Source organism: Sminthopsis crassicaudata, chromosome 2 (assembly GCF_048593235.1).
Source record: "Sminthopsis crassicaudata isolate SCR6 chromosome 2, ASM4859323v1, whole genome shotgun sequence".
Taxonomy (NCBI): Eukaryota; Metazoa; Chordata; class Mammalia; order Dasyuromorphia; family Dasyuridae; genus Sminthopsis; species Sminthopsis crassicaudata.
This window is the reverse complement of record NC_133618.1, coordinates 138,582,674-138,602,283: the sequence shown is the minus strand read 5'-3', so window position 1 is coordinate 138,602,283 and position 19,610 is coordinate 138,582,674. Positions and strand designations below refer to the sequence as shown.

The window sequence follows — 19,610 nt, the reverse complement described above, 5'->3', positions numbered from 1 at the left end:
GCTTAGGGTCATGCAACTAGGAAGTTTTAAGTGTCTGTGGCCAGATTTGAACTCAGGTTACCCTGCCTTCAGAGCTGGTGCTGTATCCATTATACCACTTAACTGGCCCTGGATAGCATTTTTCATCATAAGTTTAAGTATTATTTTCAAAAAGGCATATTCTGAGATTTGGGGTACAATATGAGTTGCACCCCAAATTATGAAAATGCCTCCTGGAAATGTGCTTCTTTCTGCTGCTCTTACCAAATTTTAAATTTTCTCTCTTTTGCCAGTTTTCTTATCACTTTCATATTTACCTTTAGACTCACAATTCTAAGGCTGAGAACAAATTATACTAAGGAGCCATTGCATCCAAGTTTTCCAAAGGAACTATAGCTTTTTATGTTTCATAATACCTAAGTATGCCAAGAGAATATAATTCTTTTTACTCTTTTGATAGGGTAATTTCATTAGCCAACTCTTGTACAGATGATAGACAATTGGGCCTAGAGTCTGGAAAATTGAGTTGAAATCCAGTCTCAAACACTTACTGTGTGAACTTGGACAAGTCACTTAACCTTTATTCGCCTCAATTTCTTCAACTATAAAATGAGAGTGATAATAGCACTTGCCTTGAAGAGTTGCTTTAAGGATCAAATGAGATAATATTTGTTGTTTTTAAGTCACTTAAAAATACCTGTTTTCTTTCTTTCCCCTCCTCCCATTCTTTTAATAAATGCCAAAATTTTTACTCCAGTAATTCTTAGCTCTTTCTGTGACTAAAACTCCCTTGGTAGTCTAATAAAAATCTTCTCAGAAAAAACATTTTTAAAAATTCATAATTGAAGGGAATGAACAATTTAGTTTAGTGAAAATAAAGATGTAAAAGCAGCAAAGCCAAGATGGCCAGGTAGCAGAAGGAAGTATAGCTAAGTTCTAACCCACATTCCTTTAAATTGATTTAGAAAATGTAGCATACTGGTCCTAATTGGAAAATCCAAAGAAAATCATTCCACAGAGAGATTTTCTGTCCAAGGTTGCCATAGGTTAACCAACTTGGACAGCTTCGGACATTGTGAATAGAATCTAGTTAAGAATGGACTTGGAGCATTGTAGTACAGAGGGAGTCTGTATCAGGACAAGAGAAAGAGGCTCCAAAACTAGTGTAAAGAGCCCCAAACTGGATTAGGATGCAGGAATAGTTACAGCTCTGTTCAGGGTTGACTGAACAGGGACTTGCATTTAGAGGTAATATTTTAAGGTAAGAAATAGTTATAGATGCCCTTGGTTGTGTATCAAGCAGGAAGCAACAAGGAATTTCTGACTCCAGAAGAAAAGTGTGATCTCATTTCCAAATTCCAGCTTACTCTAAAGCCAGCATCATAATAATCAGGGCAGGTATTCCATTCTAAAAGGGTGTATGCAATTATCTTACCTTCTTTACAAGCAGAACCTTCTAGCAGACTAATAATGGTTGAATAGAGGTTGAATAGTTTACTGGAAATTCAAACGAGACAAGCCCATAGGTGTGTTGCTCAGTCCCAAATCCAGGTCAGGAACTTTTAGAGGATCTGAATGGTATTGATCATCCTGGATTGCCCTTTGAATGCAATGCTGATGTTTCTCACCTGAGCAGTCCCTAAGATCATGGAATTATGTGACATTTAATATCTTACAAAAGCAGCAGTCCAGACATTCTTCCCAGAAAAACTTAGACCTAGCATAAAATTCAGAGTCAGAAACTAGGCTGGAAGAATAAGTAAACACAATAGGAATTCCACATTATTGTTCTGTAAGAAATGACCAACAGGAGGAATACAGAGAGGCTTGGAGAGACTTACATCAACTGATGCTGAGTGAAACGAGCAGAACTAGGAGATCATTATACACTTCAACAATGATACTGTGTGAGGATGTATTCTGATGGAAGTAAGTGGATATCTTCAACATAGAGAAGAGCTAATCCAATTCCAATTGATCAATGATGGACAGAATCAGCTGCACCGAGAAAAGGAACACTGGGAAAGGAGTGTAAACTGTGAGCATTTTTTTTGTTTTTCTTCCCAGATTATTTTTACCTTCCGAATACAATTCTTCCTTTGCAACAACAACAACAACAAAATTTGGTTCTGCACATATATATTGTACCTAGGATATACTATAAGATATTTAATATGTATGGGAATGCCTGCCATCTAGGGGGGGAGGTGGAGGGAAGGAGGGGAAAAATTCAGAACAGAAGGGAGTACAAGGGATAATGTAAAAAAAAAAAAATATATCTATGCATTTGTACTGTCAGAAAAAAATGTTATAATTATAAAATTAATTTTTAAAAAATTGGAATTCCAACCCAAAACCCCCAAATTATTATAATAGGGACACTCAAGATACAAACCTAAAAGAAGAGAATGACTCCAAAACATCTACAAGATAAATAAAGAAAAATACCACTCAAGGTCCAGTTAAATTAGAATTTCTGAAAGAAATAAAGCAATAGTTTTAAAAATAGAACTTAAATTGTTTAATACATGAAATGAAAGTGCTAGAGGGAAAAATGGAAAAGAAATAAACATTATGGAAAAAAGAACTAGAAAGTGAAAGCGAATTAACAGTGTGGCCTAAAAAGTACAAAATCAAACTCAAGCAACCAACTACCTACAATTTAGAATGTTACAAATAGAAGATTCATGAAAACAAGAAGAAATATTGAAACAAAGTAAAAAAAGACTAAAATATTAGAAAAATGTAAAATATTCCATTGCAAAAACAATTAACCTGGGAAAAGATAATTTAATTTAAGAATCACTGGACTACCTGACCCATGACCCCAAAAAAGAATTAAAATAGAATTCATAAAAAATGATTATCCAGATCTCTTAGTACTAGAGGGAAAAATAGAAACAGAAAGAATACATTGGTTGTCTCCCGAAAGAAACTCCCAAATGAAAACTTCTAGGAACATTATAATCAAATTCCAGAGTCTGGGTCAAACAAAAATATTGCAAGGAATCAAAAAGGATTCAAGTCCTGAAGTACTATATGTAGTCAGGAGTGCACATGGTTTAGCAGCCACAATAAAGGGAGTAAAGAATTTGTAATTTGATATTCAAAAAAGTAAAGTATATAGACCTATAATTATGAAAAACTTAGAAAAACTAAGTATAATACTGTCAGGGTAAAATCAATATTTAATGACAGAGGACTTTAAAATATTTCTAATGAAAAGACTATGTAGAAACTTTGAAGTAGTAGTCAAGAGAAACATAAAAAGGCAAATATGCAAGAGTAATCATAAGAGATTATAAAGAGATAAACTGCTAAAATTTTAATATGAATATTATATATATATATATATATATATGTCCCAGAGCTCTATCATAATCAGGAATCATAGAAAGAGTATAACTGAGTAGTTGGAAGTGATTCTATTATGTTATAATCTTGAAAGAAGAATGGAAAGAGAAGGGAAGAAAAGCACTAGGAAGGAAAAAAGGATAGAGGGAATTATCTCACATAATCAGTGTCCACAAAAAAGCTATTCAAATAAGGAGGAAGTGATTGATACCTGAACTTTATTCTTATCTAAACTACTCAAAGCATCAACACTCCACCTCTCTTCACCTCCCTCTTCTCCCTCCCCCCTCCCCACAGTTGGGTATAGCAATCAGAAGGAAAAAAGGATTCAGAATTAATGGAAGGGTAGATTATAGGAAGGTAAATGAAACACACAACAACTAAAGGATGTGCAAAATATTTTTAGCATCTCTTTTTACGGTGGCTAATAATTGGATACTGAGGAGATACTACCAATGTGGCAATAGTTGAAGAAATTATGATATATAAATGTGATGAAATATTAGTACACTATTAGATTGTATACTATAATGATGACAGAGATAGTTTCAGAGAAACTTGGGAAGTCTTTTATGAACTGATGCAAAGTGAGGTGATGAATCAGAAGAATGATAATATTATAAAGATAAACAACTTTGAAAGTCTCAAAAACTCTGATCATTAAAATGACTAACCATGATTACAAAGGATTTATAATGGAAATGCAACTCATTTCCCAATAGAAAGATGATAGATTCAGAGTGCAGGGTGAGCAATTTCTGGACATGGCCAATGCAGAATTTTTTTTTGTTGTTGTTAGATTATATATATTTGCAACAGAATACTGTTTTTCTTTTGTTCTTTCCAAACTGGGGAGGGAGTAACAGAAACAAGAAGGATATTGTTGTTGATTTTAGAAGTAATTTAGAAAAAAAAAGGATATAATTTGTTTCCATCGAGGTTCACAGACCCCCTCAAATTTCTCCACAGAGCCTCCCTGCCCAGACTCTAGATTAAGAAGCCCCGTTCTGTATCACAAAGTTGGTAAAAATTGCTGTGGTAGAAAAGTTATAACTATCATGTGTATGACTGAATTTCATGTATATATATATTAATTATATACATGATAAAACAGAGAGTGAAAAATTAATACTCTGAATATGACGATACCATAAGAAGGACCATTTTCATATTTAAGTTAACATTTTATAGCATAGGTTTAAATCTAACCCAAAAAGGAATTGGATTTTTTTTTTAATTAAATGTTTTTTAAAGCTATTTCAGCAGGTAAGATTCAGAAGGAACCCCCCCCCCCCCAACAATTTTCCTTTGTTCTTTCTAGACTGACATTAGGGAATGATATTACTCAACCCTATTAAAAATCATTAGGTATTTGTTAATGTCATTTTTATGGTCAGACATGGTTTCTAATGATAGATCAGATATGACATTGTCATTTTCGTACAGTGGAGGTCATAATAAGGACAAGAAGATGAGTTAACTCCCTGACTCATCTGCACAGAGCCTCCTTGAATTCCTAGACTATCTTCTGGATTCGACACTTAGTATAGGGATAGAAGCTGAAGTCAGTCAATTGCATTTATTAAGAACCTAAAGCACTGGCCCCACTACAACAACCCAACAAAATCACTGCTTGAAGAGCACACAATCAATCCAAAGAGACAAGTTGCAAATTACTATGTAAATACAAAATATATGCCTATGTAAATACAAAATATATGCCGGAGCAGCTAGAGATAATCAAAGTGAGGGAAGGTAATAGCATTAAGAGGGGTGTGGGTGGGCAGGGCTTCTTGCATATCATTGGATGGCTTAGCAGGGAGCAGTTACAGACCTCAAAGTTAAAATGTGTATTCCTTCTAGCCCTAGCTTTAAGTAACCATACTGTATGACTTTCCCATTTAGCCTCTTTGTGTCCGTCTTCTAAATTTAAATATAAGAATAATATATTTTATCTGTTTGATAGACACAAATAAGATAATATATATGACAAAGTTTTATTGTAAAAAACTCTTGAAATAGTATTATTACCATAACTTGCTATTCCCCTCAGCTTCCTATCCCCACCATAAGTTGGAAGAGCAATATTATATAATAGGGTGCTGTAGGAAAACCTGAGTGCCCAACCTTTCTCTCCTACTTACATAGGGATTAGACCATGGGCAAGTCATTTAACCACCCTGATTTAACCTCATTTAACCTCAGTTTCCTCATTTGTAAAATAGAAAGCATAATAGCTAGAGTACCAACCTCAAAGGGAATATTATGAAACTCAAGCAATATAACACAAAGTGTCCCCATAGTTTAAGACTTTGAGGACCTATTGTATACAAAAGAATTCTGTAAACCTTAAAATGCTGCATTTATATCTATTGTTATTATCATTAATATGTCATTGTTGTAAGCAGCCTGTATTTTGAAATCTTGTATCTTCAGCTTTCCTATAAGACCAATTTATGATCCAATTTCATAAACAAGAAATAATAGATTTGGACTTTAGGGTCATCTAAGTTGGCCTTTGTCACAGGTGCCTATATCTTGAAAAGAATTGGAAGTCAGAGAATGGAGATTCTGATTTTTGCTTCTGTTATATAATTTTGGCTTTGTAACTTAGAGCAAGTAATAATCATCTCTGGGTTTCTGTTTCCTTATCTGTAAAATGTTAGGGCTGGACAAAATGATTTCTGAGGTTCCATACAGCTTCAAATCCTGGAATCTTTGTAATGAATGAAAAAGACCTTTTGTACCATGCAGATAATGATTCACTTCAGAGGACCTGAGTATTTCTGAAAAGTCCACAGTTAAGTTTTTTTTTTGGGGGGGGGGATGTGTACATATTTTGGGGGCATAAGTAAGGTACCTCATCATTTCAAGGACCTCATTTCTAGCTCAAATAGACAGGCAGTTAGTGTGAGCTAATGGGCAGAGTGGGCCTTGAAGTCAGGAAGGCCCATGTTCAAGTTCTGATGCTCACACTTCATTGCAGTTATTTTAATCTTCGCTTGTTGACTGATAGGACTGGCTGAAAAAAGAAGATAATTTATTGCTGTAGTCTGTCTTGGAAAACCTCTTGTGTTCAATCCTGGGCACCACTTTTTTAGGAATAACAGATAAGTAGGAACTCATCAGGAGGAACTGAATTACAGAGAAGGTGCTAGCCTGCATTTGAGAAAGGGAGTTTCCAACTCAGAAATTTTCTACTTACTAACAAAATCACAGTCTCAGTCCCTATCCCTAGCAAATCATAAGTTCAAATTTTTCCATGTTGCATATACACTTTAAAGTATATCTTAAAGAGGGACTTTCCTATATCTTATTAGTTCTCAAAATTAAATATTTATTAGGCTGAAGGACAACTGGATTCTGATCAATGCATCAGTCATGGCTTGAGAGGAATGATAGTGTTGATAAAAATGCCTTTCATCTTTTCCACTGAGAACTGATAGATTATTGGTGCAGGATGAGGCAGGTGTGATTACAGCACATGGCCATTAGGCTGATTTGTTTTACTTAATTATATTTCTTTGTGACAAAGAAATATTCTTAAGGATAGAAAGTTATTAGGAATTGACCTTGATATTAAAATTTTTTTTTAATTTTAAACAGAAAATTATGCAGCAATACAAAGGGAACTTTGGCCTGCAATGGCTTATACAAGAATGTTGTTAAGGAAATTCCAGGAATCACTGACAGATAACTTGTCAAAGAATATAAACATATATTTCTCAAAGGAAAAATTGTGGACAACTAATATCTAATAGATATATGATAGAATGTTCCAAATAATTAATAAGAAAAATATAAATCAATTCCATCTTACACCCATCAAAGGCAAAAAGATGGGAATAGTGTAGGAGTTGTGGAAAAGAAGGACTATTGATACATTGCTGGTGGAAATGCAAATTGATATAATCATTCTGGAAAGCAGTTTGGAATTATACAAATAAAGTGACTAAAATGTTTATACCATTTGACCTAACTCATTCTACTGCTGGTCATATATACTGAAGGAGTTAAACTTTTTTAAAGGCTCTATATATACTAAAATATTTACACCAGCAAATACAGTAGTAATTTTGTGTGTGTGTGTGTGTGCGTGTGAGATAGCAAAGAATTAGAAATAAACTTTATGTCCATCAACTGAAGACTAGCAAAACAAATTGTGATATATGAATTCAATGGAATTTTATTCTGACTTAAAAAATAACAAACAGGTTAATACAGAGATACATGGAAAGGCATATAAATTGATACAAAGTTGAAGTAGAGCCATAAAAGCAATATACACAATGATTATAACAATATAAATGAAAAGGATAACAAAATAGTGTGACACCTGAGTATTATAAAATTATAGTGATGGAGCTTGGCCGTCTAGAAGAAACATAAATAGATCACATCCCTTCCCCCCCCCCCCAAACACACTGCAAAAACTGAAATCTATGGGGACAGCTAGATGGCATAGTGGATAGAGCACTGGCCCTGAAGTCAGGAGGACCTGAGTTCAAATTCAGCCCCAAACACTTCACACTTACTAGCTGCCTGACCCTGGGCAAGATACTTAACCCTAATTGCCTCAGAAAAAAAAATGGAGGTCTATTTCTACAAGCCTGTGAGCACTGGGTGTGGAACATTGCATATTACCTCAATTTTATCTTTCCAATATAATAATTGGTTTTACTTACTTTTTTCCCTTTTGCCTTTTTAATTTTGTTACAAAGGATAGATCTTTGGGAGGAGAAAGGGAAAACTACAGGTAATATAAAAAATAAAAGGTAACATAAGGAAAAAAAGCTTATTTTGAAAATTAAAAAAAACTCTACAGAAATAGGACTTTTGGAGGCATTCTCCTAAAATCATAATCAAAGGTTAAACTTTTGAAAGGGCTTATCACCAAGTCTGTGCTCATTAATCTATAGTAGCTCAAGTCTGAAGATGACTGATTGTGTAAGTAGGAGTGAAAGAGTGAATCAGCATGAATTAAATTTTGTAGTTGCCAAGTCTTTTGAAAACAAAAACAAAAGAATAGAAACATTTTCCCTAACACCTTTGATGTTTTCCCGTGGAAATTAAACCATTCCATTCATAAATAAAATATAAACATATTTGTTATTTAGTATCACCCCTGAGGAATCAGAATTATCTCTTACAGTTTAATTTTTATTCCTTCCTCCTTAAGGATTAAGACAGATCAACTTTGGGAGTAACTTAAAAGAAACATGCTTTAATGGAACCACAGAAATATTTAGTTGCTTTTAAAATAAATCATGTGGAACTTAGCTCGTTTTATTTTTTCCTCTGACTTTTTTTCTTTAGTCGCCAGCCAAACACTTGGCTGGTTTGGCTTTGAATGTTTACTCAGTGAAGAGTAAGCCACACCTCTGTTTAAATTTTTTTTTTTTCCCCTGGGATCAACTGGCATGGAGTGAGTTTCTTTGATACAGTATCTCGAAATCAAAAGGATAAAGGTAACGCTGGCCAAAACTGGCTCCGTTTTCTTTTCCTTGTAGTCCCCCAGCTTTATTTCTTTACAAACCTGTTTGTAGACTTCCGTAAGTTGTAATAATGGGGTTTAAGTGGCCCGCCTCCTTTTTGGTTGTGCTTTGTAGGTCGAATGACGGACACCTGGAACAAGTGGCCAGTCCCTAGCTTGCAAGGGCAGCTTCCCTGACTCGGGGCATCCCTGCCTGGCTGCTGCCCCGGAGAGTGCCCTGCAGACTGCACGCTTCTGGGCGTTCCACGAACACCTGCTCTGGAAGAGACCAGTCTGGAGGCCATTCTCGGACTCCTTGCCACGAGGGTAGGAGCGTCGGGGAGCTGCAGCCATGCTGAAGCAGATCCTGTCCGACATGTACATCGATCCCGAGCTGTTGGCCGAGCTCAGCGAAGAGCAGAAGCAAATCCTGTTCTTCAAGATGAGGGAGGAGCAGATCCGCAGGTGGAACGAGAGGGAAGCGGCCTTGGAGAAAAAAGAGGCGGGATCCCCCGGGAGACCTAGACCCCAGAAAGGTAAGTGCACCCAGCTCTCCCAGGTGGGAGGCGCGGTCTGCCTTGAGTGCCTCGCACTAGACTTGTTGTTAGTTCTTAGACAAGTCTGGAACACGTTCTGGCCATGCCGGGAGCTATTTCCTGTTGGCTTGTAAATGACGCGGTAGGAACTGGTCTTTAGTGCTGTAATTTATCAGCTAGTCTTTTACACTCACATACACTCACATATACACACGTACACATAGCGCTTCCCCGGGACTGATTTGTACATAGTCTGGATACGTGGGATCCTGCCGGGAAAAGCGGCTATAGAGAAGACACTACAAAGTCTCTCTCCTCTGCTGAGTAAAACGCTCCATTTCTTAGATTTTAGGGCCTGGAGACAAGAATCTATTTTAATACAGAACCATTCCCTGAGGTTCTTTTCTAAAATGTAGCAACTTGGGGTAGGAGTGAGTATACATTAAGGCACTGACATTTAATTCACCGGATCCATTTCCTCTGTGAATTGAGGGGAACTTCAGGTAACTGGGTTATTAGATCATAGATTCAGATCTGGAAGGGCTGTCAAAAGTAATCGAATTACAGATGAGCTCACCCTTGTATTAAGTAGTTGAGTTAGGATTTGAATATAGATCCTTCCTTTTCATTCACTACCCAATGGCTTGTGGATTTCAAGCTTTATCAAAATCCTAAATTGGAGGAACTCTCAGCTGGTCACAGAGGAGGCCAGGCTTCTGAACACAATTTAAAATCCTAGTTTTACCTAAGGCATGGCCCGATTGGAAACTTTTAAAGTGACACAAGATGCCACCTTCTTTTAACTCTCAGGGCATGGATACCTATATTTTTATTTTTCATTTTATTTTATTTTTTTACATTTCTTTCTTTTTTTTTCATTATAGCTTTTTATTTACCAGATATATATTCATGGGTAATTTTTCAGCATTGATGATTGCCAAGCCTTTTGTTCCAATTTTTCCCCTCCTTCCCCTCACCCCTTCCCCCAGATGGCTGGTTGACCAACACATGTTAAATATGTTAAAGTATAAGTTAAATACAATATATGTATACATGTCCAAACAGTTGTTTTATTGCACAAAAGGAATTGGACTTTGAAATAGTGTACAATTAGCCTGTGAAGGAAATCCAAAATGCAGGCGGACAAAAATTGAGGGATTGGGAATTCTATGTCGTGGTTCATAGTCATCTCCCAGAGTTCTTTCTCTGGGTGTAGCTGGTTCAGTTCATTACTGCTCTATTGGAACTGATTTGGTTCATCTCATTGTTGAAGATGGCCACATCCATCAGAATTGATCATCATATAGTATTGTTGTTGAAGTATATAATGATCTCCTGGTCCTGCTCATTTCACTCAGCATCAGTTCATGTAAGTCTCTTCAGGTCTTTCTGAAATCATCCTGCTGGTCATTTCTTACAGAACAATAATATTCCATAATATTCATATACCACAATTTATTCAGCCATTCTCCAATTGATGGACATCCACTCAGTTGCCAGTTTCTGACCACTACAAAGAGGGCTGCCACAAACATTCTTGCACATACGGGTCCCTTTCCCTTCTTTAAGATCTCTATGGGATATAAGCCCAGTAGTAACACTGCTGGATCAAAGGGTGTGCACATTTTGATAACTTTTTGAGCATAGTTCCAAATCGCTCTCCAGAATGGCTAGATGTATTCACAATGCCACCAACAATGTATCAGTGTCCCTGTTTTCCCACATCCCCTCCAACATTCTGCATTATCTTTCCCTGTCATTCTAGCCAATCTGACAGGTGTGCAGTGGATACCTATATTTTTAGATAATAAAATATTACTGAAATCATGGCCCACATTTTTGTCAATTGTACAAGTGTATAGAAAGTCTTTCTTAACCCCTTTTAATTCCATTATTTTTCTTAATTTATTTTTTTATTATCCTGTATATAGCTTTCTTTTTCTTCCTTTCTTTCTTTTCTTTTTTTTTTTTTTTGCATGTATAGCTTAAGAAAGAAAGGTATATACATGTATATGTTGGCATGCTGTTCTCCCCATCAGATTGTAAGCTCTTTGAGGTCAAAGATTGTCATTTACCCCTTTTTTGTATTTCCAGCTCTTAGCACAATGCTTAGCACATAGCAGGCATTTAATAAATAATTTATTAAATTCAACTGTGAGGAAGGTGCTTTATAAACCTCAATTCATATTTATATGGTACTTCATATAACAATGATATAATTATATTGTTTTAAAAATAAACTTCTAATGTTCAGGGATTGTTTCTTATCTCCCTCAGTGCATATAGCATGGTGCTTTCTAAACCCTAGTGAATGGATCTTATTGATTTAACTGGTTTTCCTTCATTGCTAAGCAACTTGGAAAAAAAAGAAAAGAAAGAAAGAAAACTGATAAGATTACGGACTTCAGAAGGGCAGTTACAGATTTCCCTTGTTATTCTACAGGAAGCTTTTCCCAATTCTTCTTACTTCTAGTGCCTTTCTTCTGTTGATTATTTTTAATTTATTCTCTTTTTAGAGTGCTTTCACACAATGATTTGCTTTTTGTTTCTTCCATTAAACCACAAGCTCTTTAAAGATCAGGGACTAGCTTTTACCAGGAAATGTATCCCCAGCATTTAGCATTTGTGCATAGTAAGCATTTAATAAATATTTTATTGTCTGACTTACTGATTTTTCTGCCCATACCGAGAACAGAAAAAAATCCAGTGTGCCATTCTTATTCTGTTTTTCTCTAAAACTAATTTTTTTTCAAAAATTGTTTCCTTTTATTTTTGGAGATCAGAAAAACTAAAACATTCAGAGAATAAGTATTTTTTACAAGTTCTACAAATAAGTGAGTTAGTTATAGTGGATTTGACAAAACCAAAACATTTCTCATATGATATTGCTTTATTTTTATTTTTACCAGACCTATGATGTCACTGATATTGGGAATTTCCAGTGAACTTACTTTCTTTACCAACATCCTGCTCATAATTTATAATCTGAGAGAGTTAAATGGGTATACTGAGAGGTTAAGTAATTTAACTAGGTTTATAGTGTCAGTATATATAAAAGTCAGGACTTGAATATAGATCTTCTGCCTCTGAAGTTAGTTTTCTATCCAGTATATCATGCTGTCTCCGTAGTGCCTAGAAGACTAGTGTAGGAGGAAATCAGTATTTTTCTTTTCCTGTACAAGTGAACTTTTTAAATCACAGATTTCAATGCCCAAACTTTAAATTTTAGCTAATTTGCTAAGTTGAATAAAGTAGCAGGATATAAGATAAACCCATAAGTATAATGTACAGTGCTATTAGCCACAAACAAGAATAAAAGAAATCTATTACAGAGAGAAAGCATTTAATAATAACAATAAGTTTTTGGTTAATAACTTTAAAAATGTATGAACTATTACTAAAACAGTAATGATAGAAATAAAGGAATAATTGAAAAAGGAGAGACATATATATATATATAAATATATATGTATGTACATATACATACATATATATTTATATATGCCTTGGACATTGTTAGGTCAAGGAAACAAGAAAATCTATTAAATTTATCAATGCTTCCCAAATTAATGTATAGGTTCAAAGTAATAATAGTCCAAATATCAACAAACTATTCATAGAACTACATTAAGCCATAGTAGAATTAATATAGAAAAATAGGTGAGCAAGAATATTAAAAACTATGAAAAAGCAATTTTTTATGGAGGAAACACAAACTACTTGATATAACTATATGACAAATTCTTTCACAATCAGAGAAATACAAACCAAAATAAACTTAGGATTCCATGCAATACTCAGTAGAATCTTGATAGCAATAGGCAATAAAACTAAATGTTCACATGCTTTGAAGAAATATTGGTTAGACTTTAAATTGGTAGATCCTTTTTGAAGAGCATTATTCTATAATAAAATTTAAAAACACTAATTTTATTCTTTGACGCAGTGATTCCATGGCTAATATTTTGTCCTAAAATACTATTTAAAAGCAAAAAATAAATAAATAAATAATAAGATCTATACATGCGAAAAATGGGGGCAGGTAAGTGACATAATGGATAGAGCACTGAGTCTGCAATCAGGAAGATTCATCTTCATGAATTCAAATCTAGCCTCAGAAACTTCTACATTGTAAGATCCCAGACAAGTCACTTAATCTCATTTGCCTCAATATCTTCATTTGTAAAACGAGCTGGAGAAGGAAATGGCAAATCAGTCCAGTGTTTTTACTAAGAAAACTCCAAATGGGGTTGTGAAGAGTAGGGTACAACTAAAATAAATGAACAACAACAACAACAAAATATACAAAAATACTTATGATTACTTTTTTTGTAATGGCAAAAAAGCCCCAAACTTGGAAATATACCTACAATGTTTGGAGAATATATACATAAATCATGGCATATTAATTTAGCAACATAGTATAGTAGATGGAAAGTCAGCCTCATAAAGTGGAATGCCTGGGTATAAAAGTTCTCCTCTGACAAATATTTGCTTTGTGACTCTGGTCAAATCATTTAAGCTTTCTGTGCCCCCACAAGACTAAAAAGTTGCAGGAAAGTTGCTTATCAGTATTAGTAGAGAAGTTTGCTTATGGGAAGTGTGGTACACTGGAAAAAAGTTCTAGGGGGGTGATGGTAAAATTTCATCTTTAATGATTACTGTCTTTCTGGCATTAGCCAAGTCATATGATGTCCTTAGCTAGCAAGCTATGGTAAAAGGACATAGAGAAGCAGTGGCGGTATAGTGGCTAGAGTGACATCCTTGCATTCTGGAGGATGAAGATTCAAATCTTACCTTATGTATTTATTAGCAGTGTAAACTGGGCAAGTCAGTTAATCCCTTTGGGTCTTAAGTTTCCTCATCTGGTTGGACTTGATGGTGGCAGGGGGTGATTCTAAGCTCTATAGTTTTAGTGTTGGAGTTTTGAATCAGATGAACTTACATTCAAATCTTTGTTTTTCTTATAACCTGTGTCACACTGGGCAAGTAACTTCTTTGAGACTCAGTTTCCTCATCTATAAAATAGGGTATAGTGGATAAAGTAATAGACCTAGAATCAGGAAGACTTATGTTCATGAGTTCAAATTTGACTTCAGATACTTTCCATGTGACCCTGGGCAAGTCACTTTACCCTGTTTGCTTCAGTCTCCTCATCTATAAAAGGAGAGGGAGTCTCAAGGATATCTCTCTAGTTGAAGATTTATGAAAAACAAGTTGAATATAATTTAGACCTAATCTATGATATACTTCTTAATATTTCTCTATTTGATAAATGCTAAGAATTTTATGTGAGATTTTATTATTTACGATGCAAGATTATTTTTTGTTGTTGCTATTACATTTGTTTTTTTTTTTTTTTTTTAATTTAACTATTGAAGGATATTGGACTTCTATTTGAAAAATGTTTCCCTTACTGGAGCACTTGATAAATAACAAACATTATGCAGGTAGTAAAATTTAATTAGAACTTCACATAGTAAATAAAACCTTATTAGTTCTTGTTTCACCAATTTAAAATTCAACTGCTCAGCATGTGAAGGATCTGAAACAGACTATAACCTGCTTATAATTCCTTTTCATCTCTTAAGTCTTAAGTTTGTCTGAAGAAGAGAGATTAAACATGTGTGACATGATAGTCACACAATCAATAAGTATCTGAGGTGGGATTTGAATCCGGTCCACCTCACTTCAAGTCCTTCATGCTATTGTTCTCTGCTAGGCTTCCTTTCCTGTTACTGACAAGAAACTTAATTTTGTGGTCTTGATTTTTAAACTAGTGGTTAAAGCAAGGGAATACTTAACCTATTTAAGATAACAAAATTTATTAAGGACACAAACACAATAAATGTTTAAATCCACTAGATGGTGGTAATTGTAAAGTGCCTTTTCTATTTAAAGACAAACTTGGATGCCCTCTTTGTCAGGGCCCCACAACTTCTGACTATGAAGATCTTATGACTTTTAGGGGGAAACATACCTGAGAAAGTAGGGAAGGTCTCAGAAAGCTGTCAAGGATTTAAGTGAAGCTGACCTTAAGACACAGCATCATCCCTATATAACCCACTGATAATATGCTGTACCTGGAGCAGCTAGGCGGCCCAGTGGATACAGTAGGTCTGGAGTTAGGAAGACCTGAATTCAAATACAACTTCATATACTTTATTGACCCTGGGAAAGTTGCCTCAGTTTCCTCATCTGTAAAATGAATTGGAGTAGAAAATGGCAAACCATTTACAGTATCCTTTCTAAGAAAACTCTAAATGAGGTTATGAAGAGTCATACACAACTAACCCTCCTGAAGAACAACAATATGTGGCTGCATATAGTACAACTCCATGCACAAAATTCTCCTTAGGGATGTGGGGAAATACAGTTACGAAGGGAAAGGTATTCAGATAACCAGACCCTCTTGAGTGCAATTGCTTAGTCACAGAAAGGTCTTGGTTGATTTTAAGATATTGTATACCCTGAAAATTGTAATTATTTTTTAAAAATTCTCTATAATTGATTTCATTACTTATAATAATTTCCCTTCTGCTTTTCTTTCCTTCACCCTAAATTCAGCTGGATTGATAGACCAGGAAAAAGTCAACTTGAATTATTGATCTTGTATCATCTCCCACAGCACAATGAGATAGCTTTTACAGTTCTTTATAAGCCTTAAAGAGCAATGGAGGTCATTGAATTCAACTTGCTAATTATGCAGTGAGGACACTGAAACTCAGAAGAGTTGTTACTTATTAAATGCCACAGAGATAGTAAATGAAATGGCTAGAATTTGAACCAGTGTCCTTTTACTTTAGATCTTATGATCTTTATATTGTGTTAATCCTTTTCCAGCCAATAAATCAGCAAGCATTTTTTGAGCACTTACTTTGTCCTAGGCAATGTTTTAAGTGCTAGGGATACAAAGAAAAAGCCAAACCAGTCCTTGCCTTCAAGTAGCTTATCCTTCTGAGATAGGTTCTTCTTTAATTTGATCAAGAGCTTTAATTGATATTTGTTCTTATCTAGAAGTGAGTGATAAGAAAACAAAAGCAAACTTATTTCAGGTAATCTCTTAAGTATATTCTGTGCTAAGGAATGCCTCAAATCTAGGACATGAAATTAGTGATGGCACATCTCAGCCAGAGTTATGCTGGATATATGTTTAACAATTGGCTCTCCAAAACACGACCCACTTTTAAGTTTAATCTACATTAATCTACAGTACTAATATTTTCTCCATCCTTTTCTGAAGTTGACAAGTGATTTGTAGCATATTTCAGTTCCCTAAGCAAAAATGCTCCTAGGGAAAATTTAGCAATTGGCTCTTCCTGAACAGTCTCTAAATGGCATCAAGCGTGAGTCTAGTCACTGATCCTTGAGAATTTTTTTCAAGTTTATAAACATTTAATTAAACAGGAAAGTGGTGTACACCAAAATTGGTCCCCTCTAGTCACCTTTAGTAAATGTGGCCCAGGATTCCACTGTAGCTTCATTGGTTAGATTCATAACCTTAGCTAAATTGTAAAGTTTCTTTTCTTAGAACCATGTCTAACAGGTACCTGAAGCCTCAGTAAAGCTAATGATGTGTAAAATTGTTCCTTTGATTTCTTTAGAGCTATAGTTCTCAAACTTATTAGTCTCAAGACTCTTTTACTCTTTCAAAAATCATTTTGTATCTCATTACATTTTTTAAAATTACAAAGGGCCTCAAAGAACTTGTTAAATGTGGATTCTATTTATCAATATTTACTATATTAGAAATTAAAATTGAAAACAGATTTTAATAATATTTTATCTTTTCTCAATTGCACATAAAAAAAAATTTTGAGTTCCAAATTCCCTCCCACTTTCCTTCCCCCTTTCCCTCCCTGAAACAGTAAGCAATTTGATATAGATATATATATATATATGTAATATATATATATGTAATGAATCAGAACACATTTCCTTATTAATCATTTTGTGAAAGAAAATACAGACCTCCCCTCCACAATGAAAAGAATACACAGAGTGAAAAATAGTATTCTTTTATCTATGTTCAGATTCTACCAGTTCTTTCTCTGGATACAGATAGCCATTTTCTACAATAAGGTCTTCAGAATTGTCTTGGATCATTATTTTGCTAAGTATAAGTAAGTGATTCACAGCTGATCATCACACAATGTTGCTGTTACTGTGTATAATGTTTTCGTGATTCTGTTTACTTCAGTTTGTATCTATTCATGGAAGTCCTTCCAGGTTTTTTGAAATTCTGCTCTAAATTTTTTATAGAGCAAGATTTCATTATAATCATCTATCACAAGTTGTTCGGTTATTCCCCAATTGATGGATATTTCTTCATTTTCCATTTCTTTGTCACCACAAAAAGAGCTGCTATAACTATATATAACTATCTCTCTCTCTCTCTCTCTCTCTCTCTCTCTCTCTCTCTCTCTCTCTCTCTCTCTCTCTCTCACACACACACACACACACACACTCTTTAAACAAATAGGTCCTCTCCCACATGTTTTAAAAATCTGTTTGGGACTGTTTGGACATGTATACATATATTGTATTTAATCTATACTTTAACATATTTAACATGTATTGGACAACCTGCTATCTCAGGGGGGGGGGGGGGAGGAGGAAGGAGGGGAAAAATTAGAACAAAAGGTTTGGCAATTGTCAATGTTGTAAAATACTCATGCATAAATCTGATAAATAAAAAATATTTTTTTAAAAAAAGAAAAGAATGGCAGGAAATGTAATAAATATACAGAAATGTCTTACTGGAATAAATAAAATAAGGTTCTATATATAAAAAATTCTTGTTGGGACTACAAGTCTCACTTCAAAGAAATCATAGAAAAGGCAATATAACCCACATGTACAAAAAACGTTCATGCAGATTTCAGAAAAACCTGAAAAGATTTGTATGAACTGAAAAAAAGTGAAATAAGCAGAACCAGAATGCCGTGCACAGAAATAGCAACATTTTGTGACAATCAACTATGAATGACTTAGTTCTTTTCAGCAACACAGTCATCCAAGACAATTATAAAAACCTCATAGAAAATGTTTCCATATCCAGATAAAGAACTAACGGGCTCTAAAAGCAGGTCAAAGCATATTATTTTCATTTACTTTTATTTTTTCATTGTTTTTTCTCTTTTAACATTTCTTCTTTGAGGACTGTGATTAATATGGAAATATGTTTTGCATGATATTATACATATATATATATATATATATATATATAAAATCTATGACAGATTGCTTACTTCTGAGGAAGAGGGGAGAGGAAAGAAGGATAAAAAAATTAGAATTCAAAAATTTTATAAAACAATGTTAAAAATTGTTTTTACAAATAATTACAAAAAATTAAAATAATATAAAAAGACCTCTTTGGGATATAGATCTAGAAGTGTTATTACTAGATCAGAGAGTATGCCCAGTTTTATACATCTTTGGGCATAGTCCTAAATTGCTCTCCCTAATAGTTAGATCAGTTTATAACTCCATTGAAAGTACATTAATGTCCAAATAAAATTGAAAAAAAAAAAAAAACGAAAACATTTGTTTAATTTATCAAAGGTAATACTAGAGCCAATTATATATGAGATTCAGAACATATATTTTTAGAAATAATCATATTTTCCAAGCAAAAAATAGTGAGATGAATATGATTTCGTATATTTTTTTTATATCTGGTTAATGTCTGGCTTAATAGAAGACTACTAGATTCTCAAAAATGTTTCTAGGTTCAAACTGTGATGATATGCTGTTTTGGTTGAAGTACATGAAAAAAAATCTAGATTCACAAATATGCTGTGTGCAGTGAATAAGCTGTTAGACCTGAAGTCAGAAAGAATGGATTTAGAATTCCCAATTATTCACTTAGTAGTTGTGTAACCCTGCATAAGAGGCTTAACCTCTGTTTGCTTTGGTTTCCTCTATTCTAAAATGGGGATAATAATTATATCTAATAAGATTGTTATAAGGATAAAATGAGACAATATTTGTTACGCTCATTGAAAACCTTAAAGCACTACATAAATATTAACTATTATTAGTAGTAATAGAGCAATACTAAATTACAGTGATAGTAAAAGAAAGGAATATTTTAAGAGGCAAATAACATTTTAGTATTATTATAAATTTTTAAAAAAAAATTAGCCAATCCCCTAGAAAGATCTCAGGAGCTCTAGTGATTCACAAACTCCCTTAGAGAACAGCTATTATAGAACATTTCTTTCTGGGAGTTTAGTGCTTTGCTGACATTTCTGAATTCATCTTTA

The 19,610-nt window shown here is 34.2% G+C and overlaps 1 protein-coding gene across 5 annotated transcripts in view; it reads left to right on the top strand.

The window, feature by feature from the left end:
- Window positions 1-19,610, top strand: part of SH2D4A (SH2 domain containing 4A) — a 117,286-nt gene that overhangs the window by 5,386 nt on the left and 92,290 nt on the right. For 4 of the 5 annotated variants that reach the window (XM_074287443.1, XM_074287442.1, XM_074287441.1 and 1 more), the window contains exon 2: window positions 8,943-9,342. In XM_074287443.1, the coding sequence (XP_074143544.1) occupies window positions 9,159-9,342 (184 nt within the window). In that variant the 5' untranslated portion in view covers window positions 8,943-9,158. Of the gene's footprint in view, window positions 1-8,739; window positions 8,802-8,942; window positions 9,343-19,610 lie in introns of those variants that run through there. The other variant, XM_074287445.1, reaches the window with a different exon arrangement.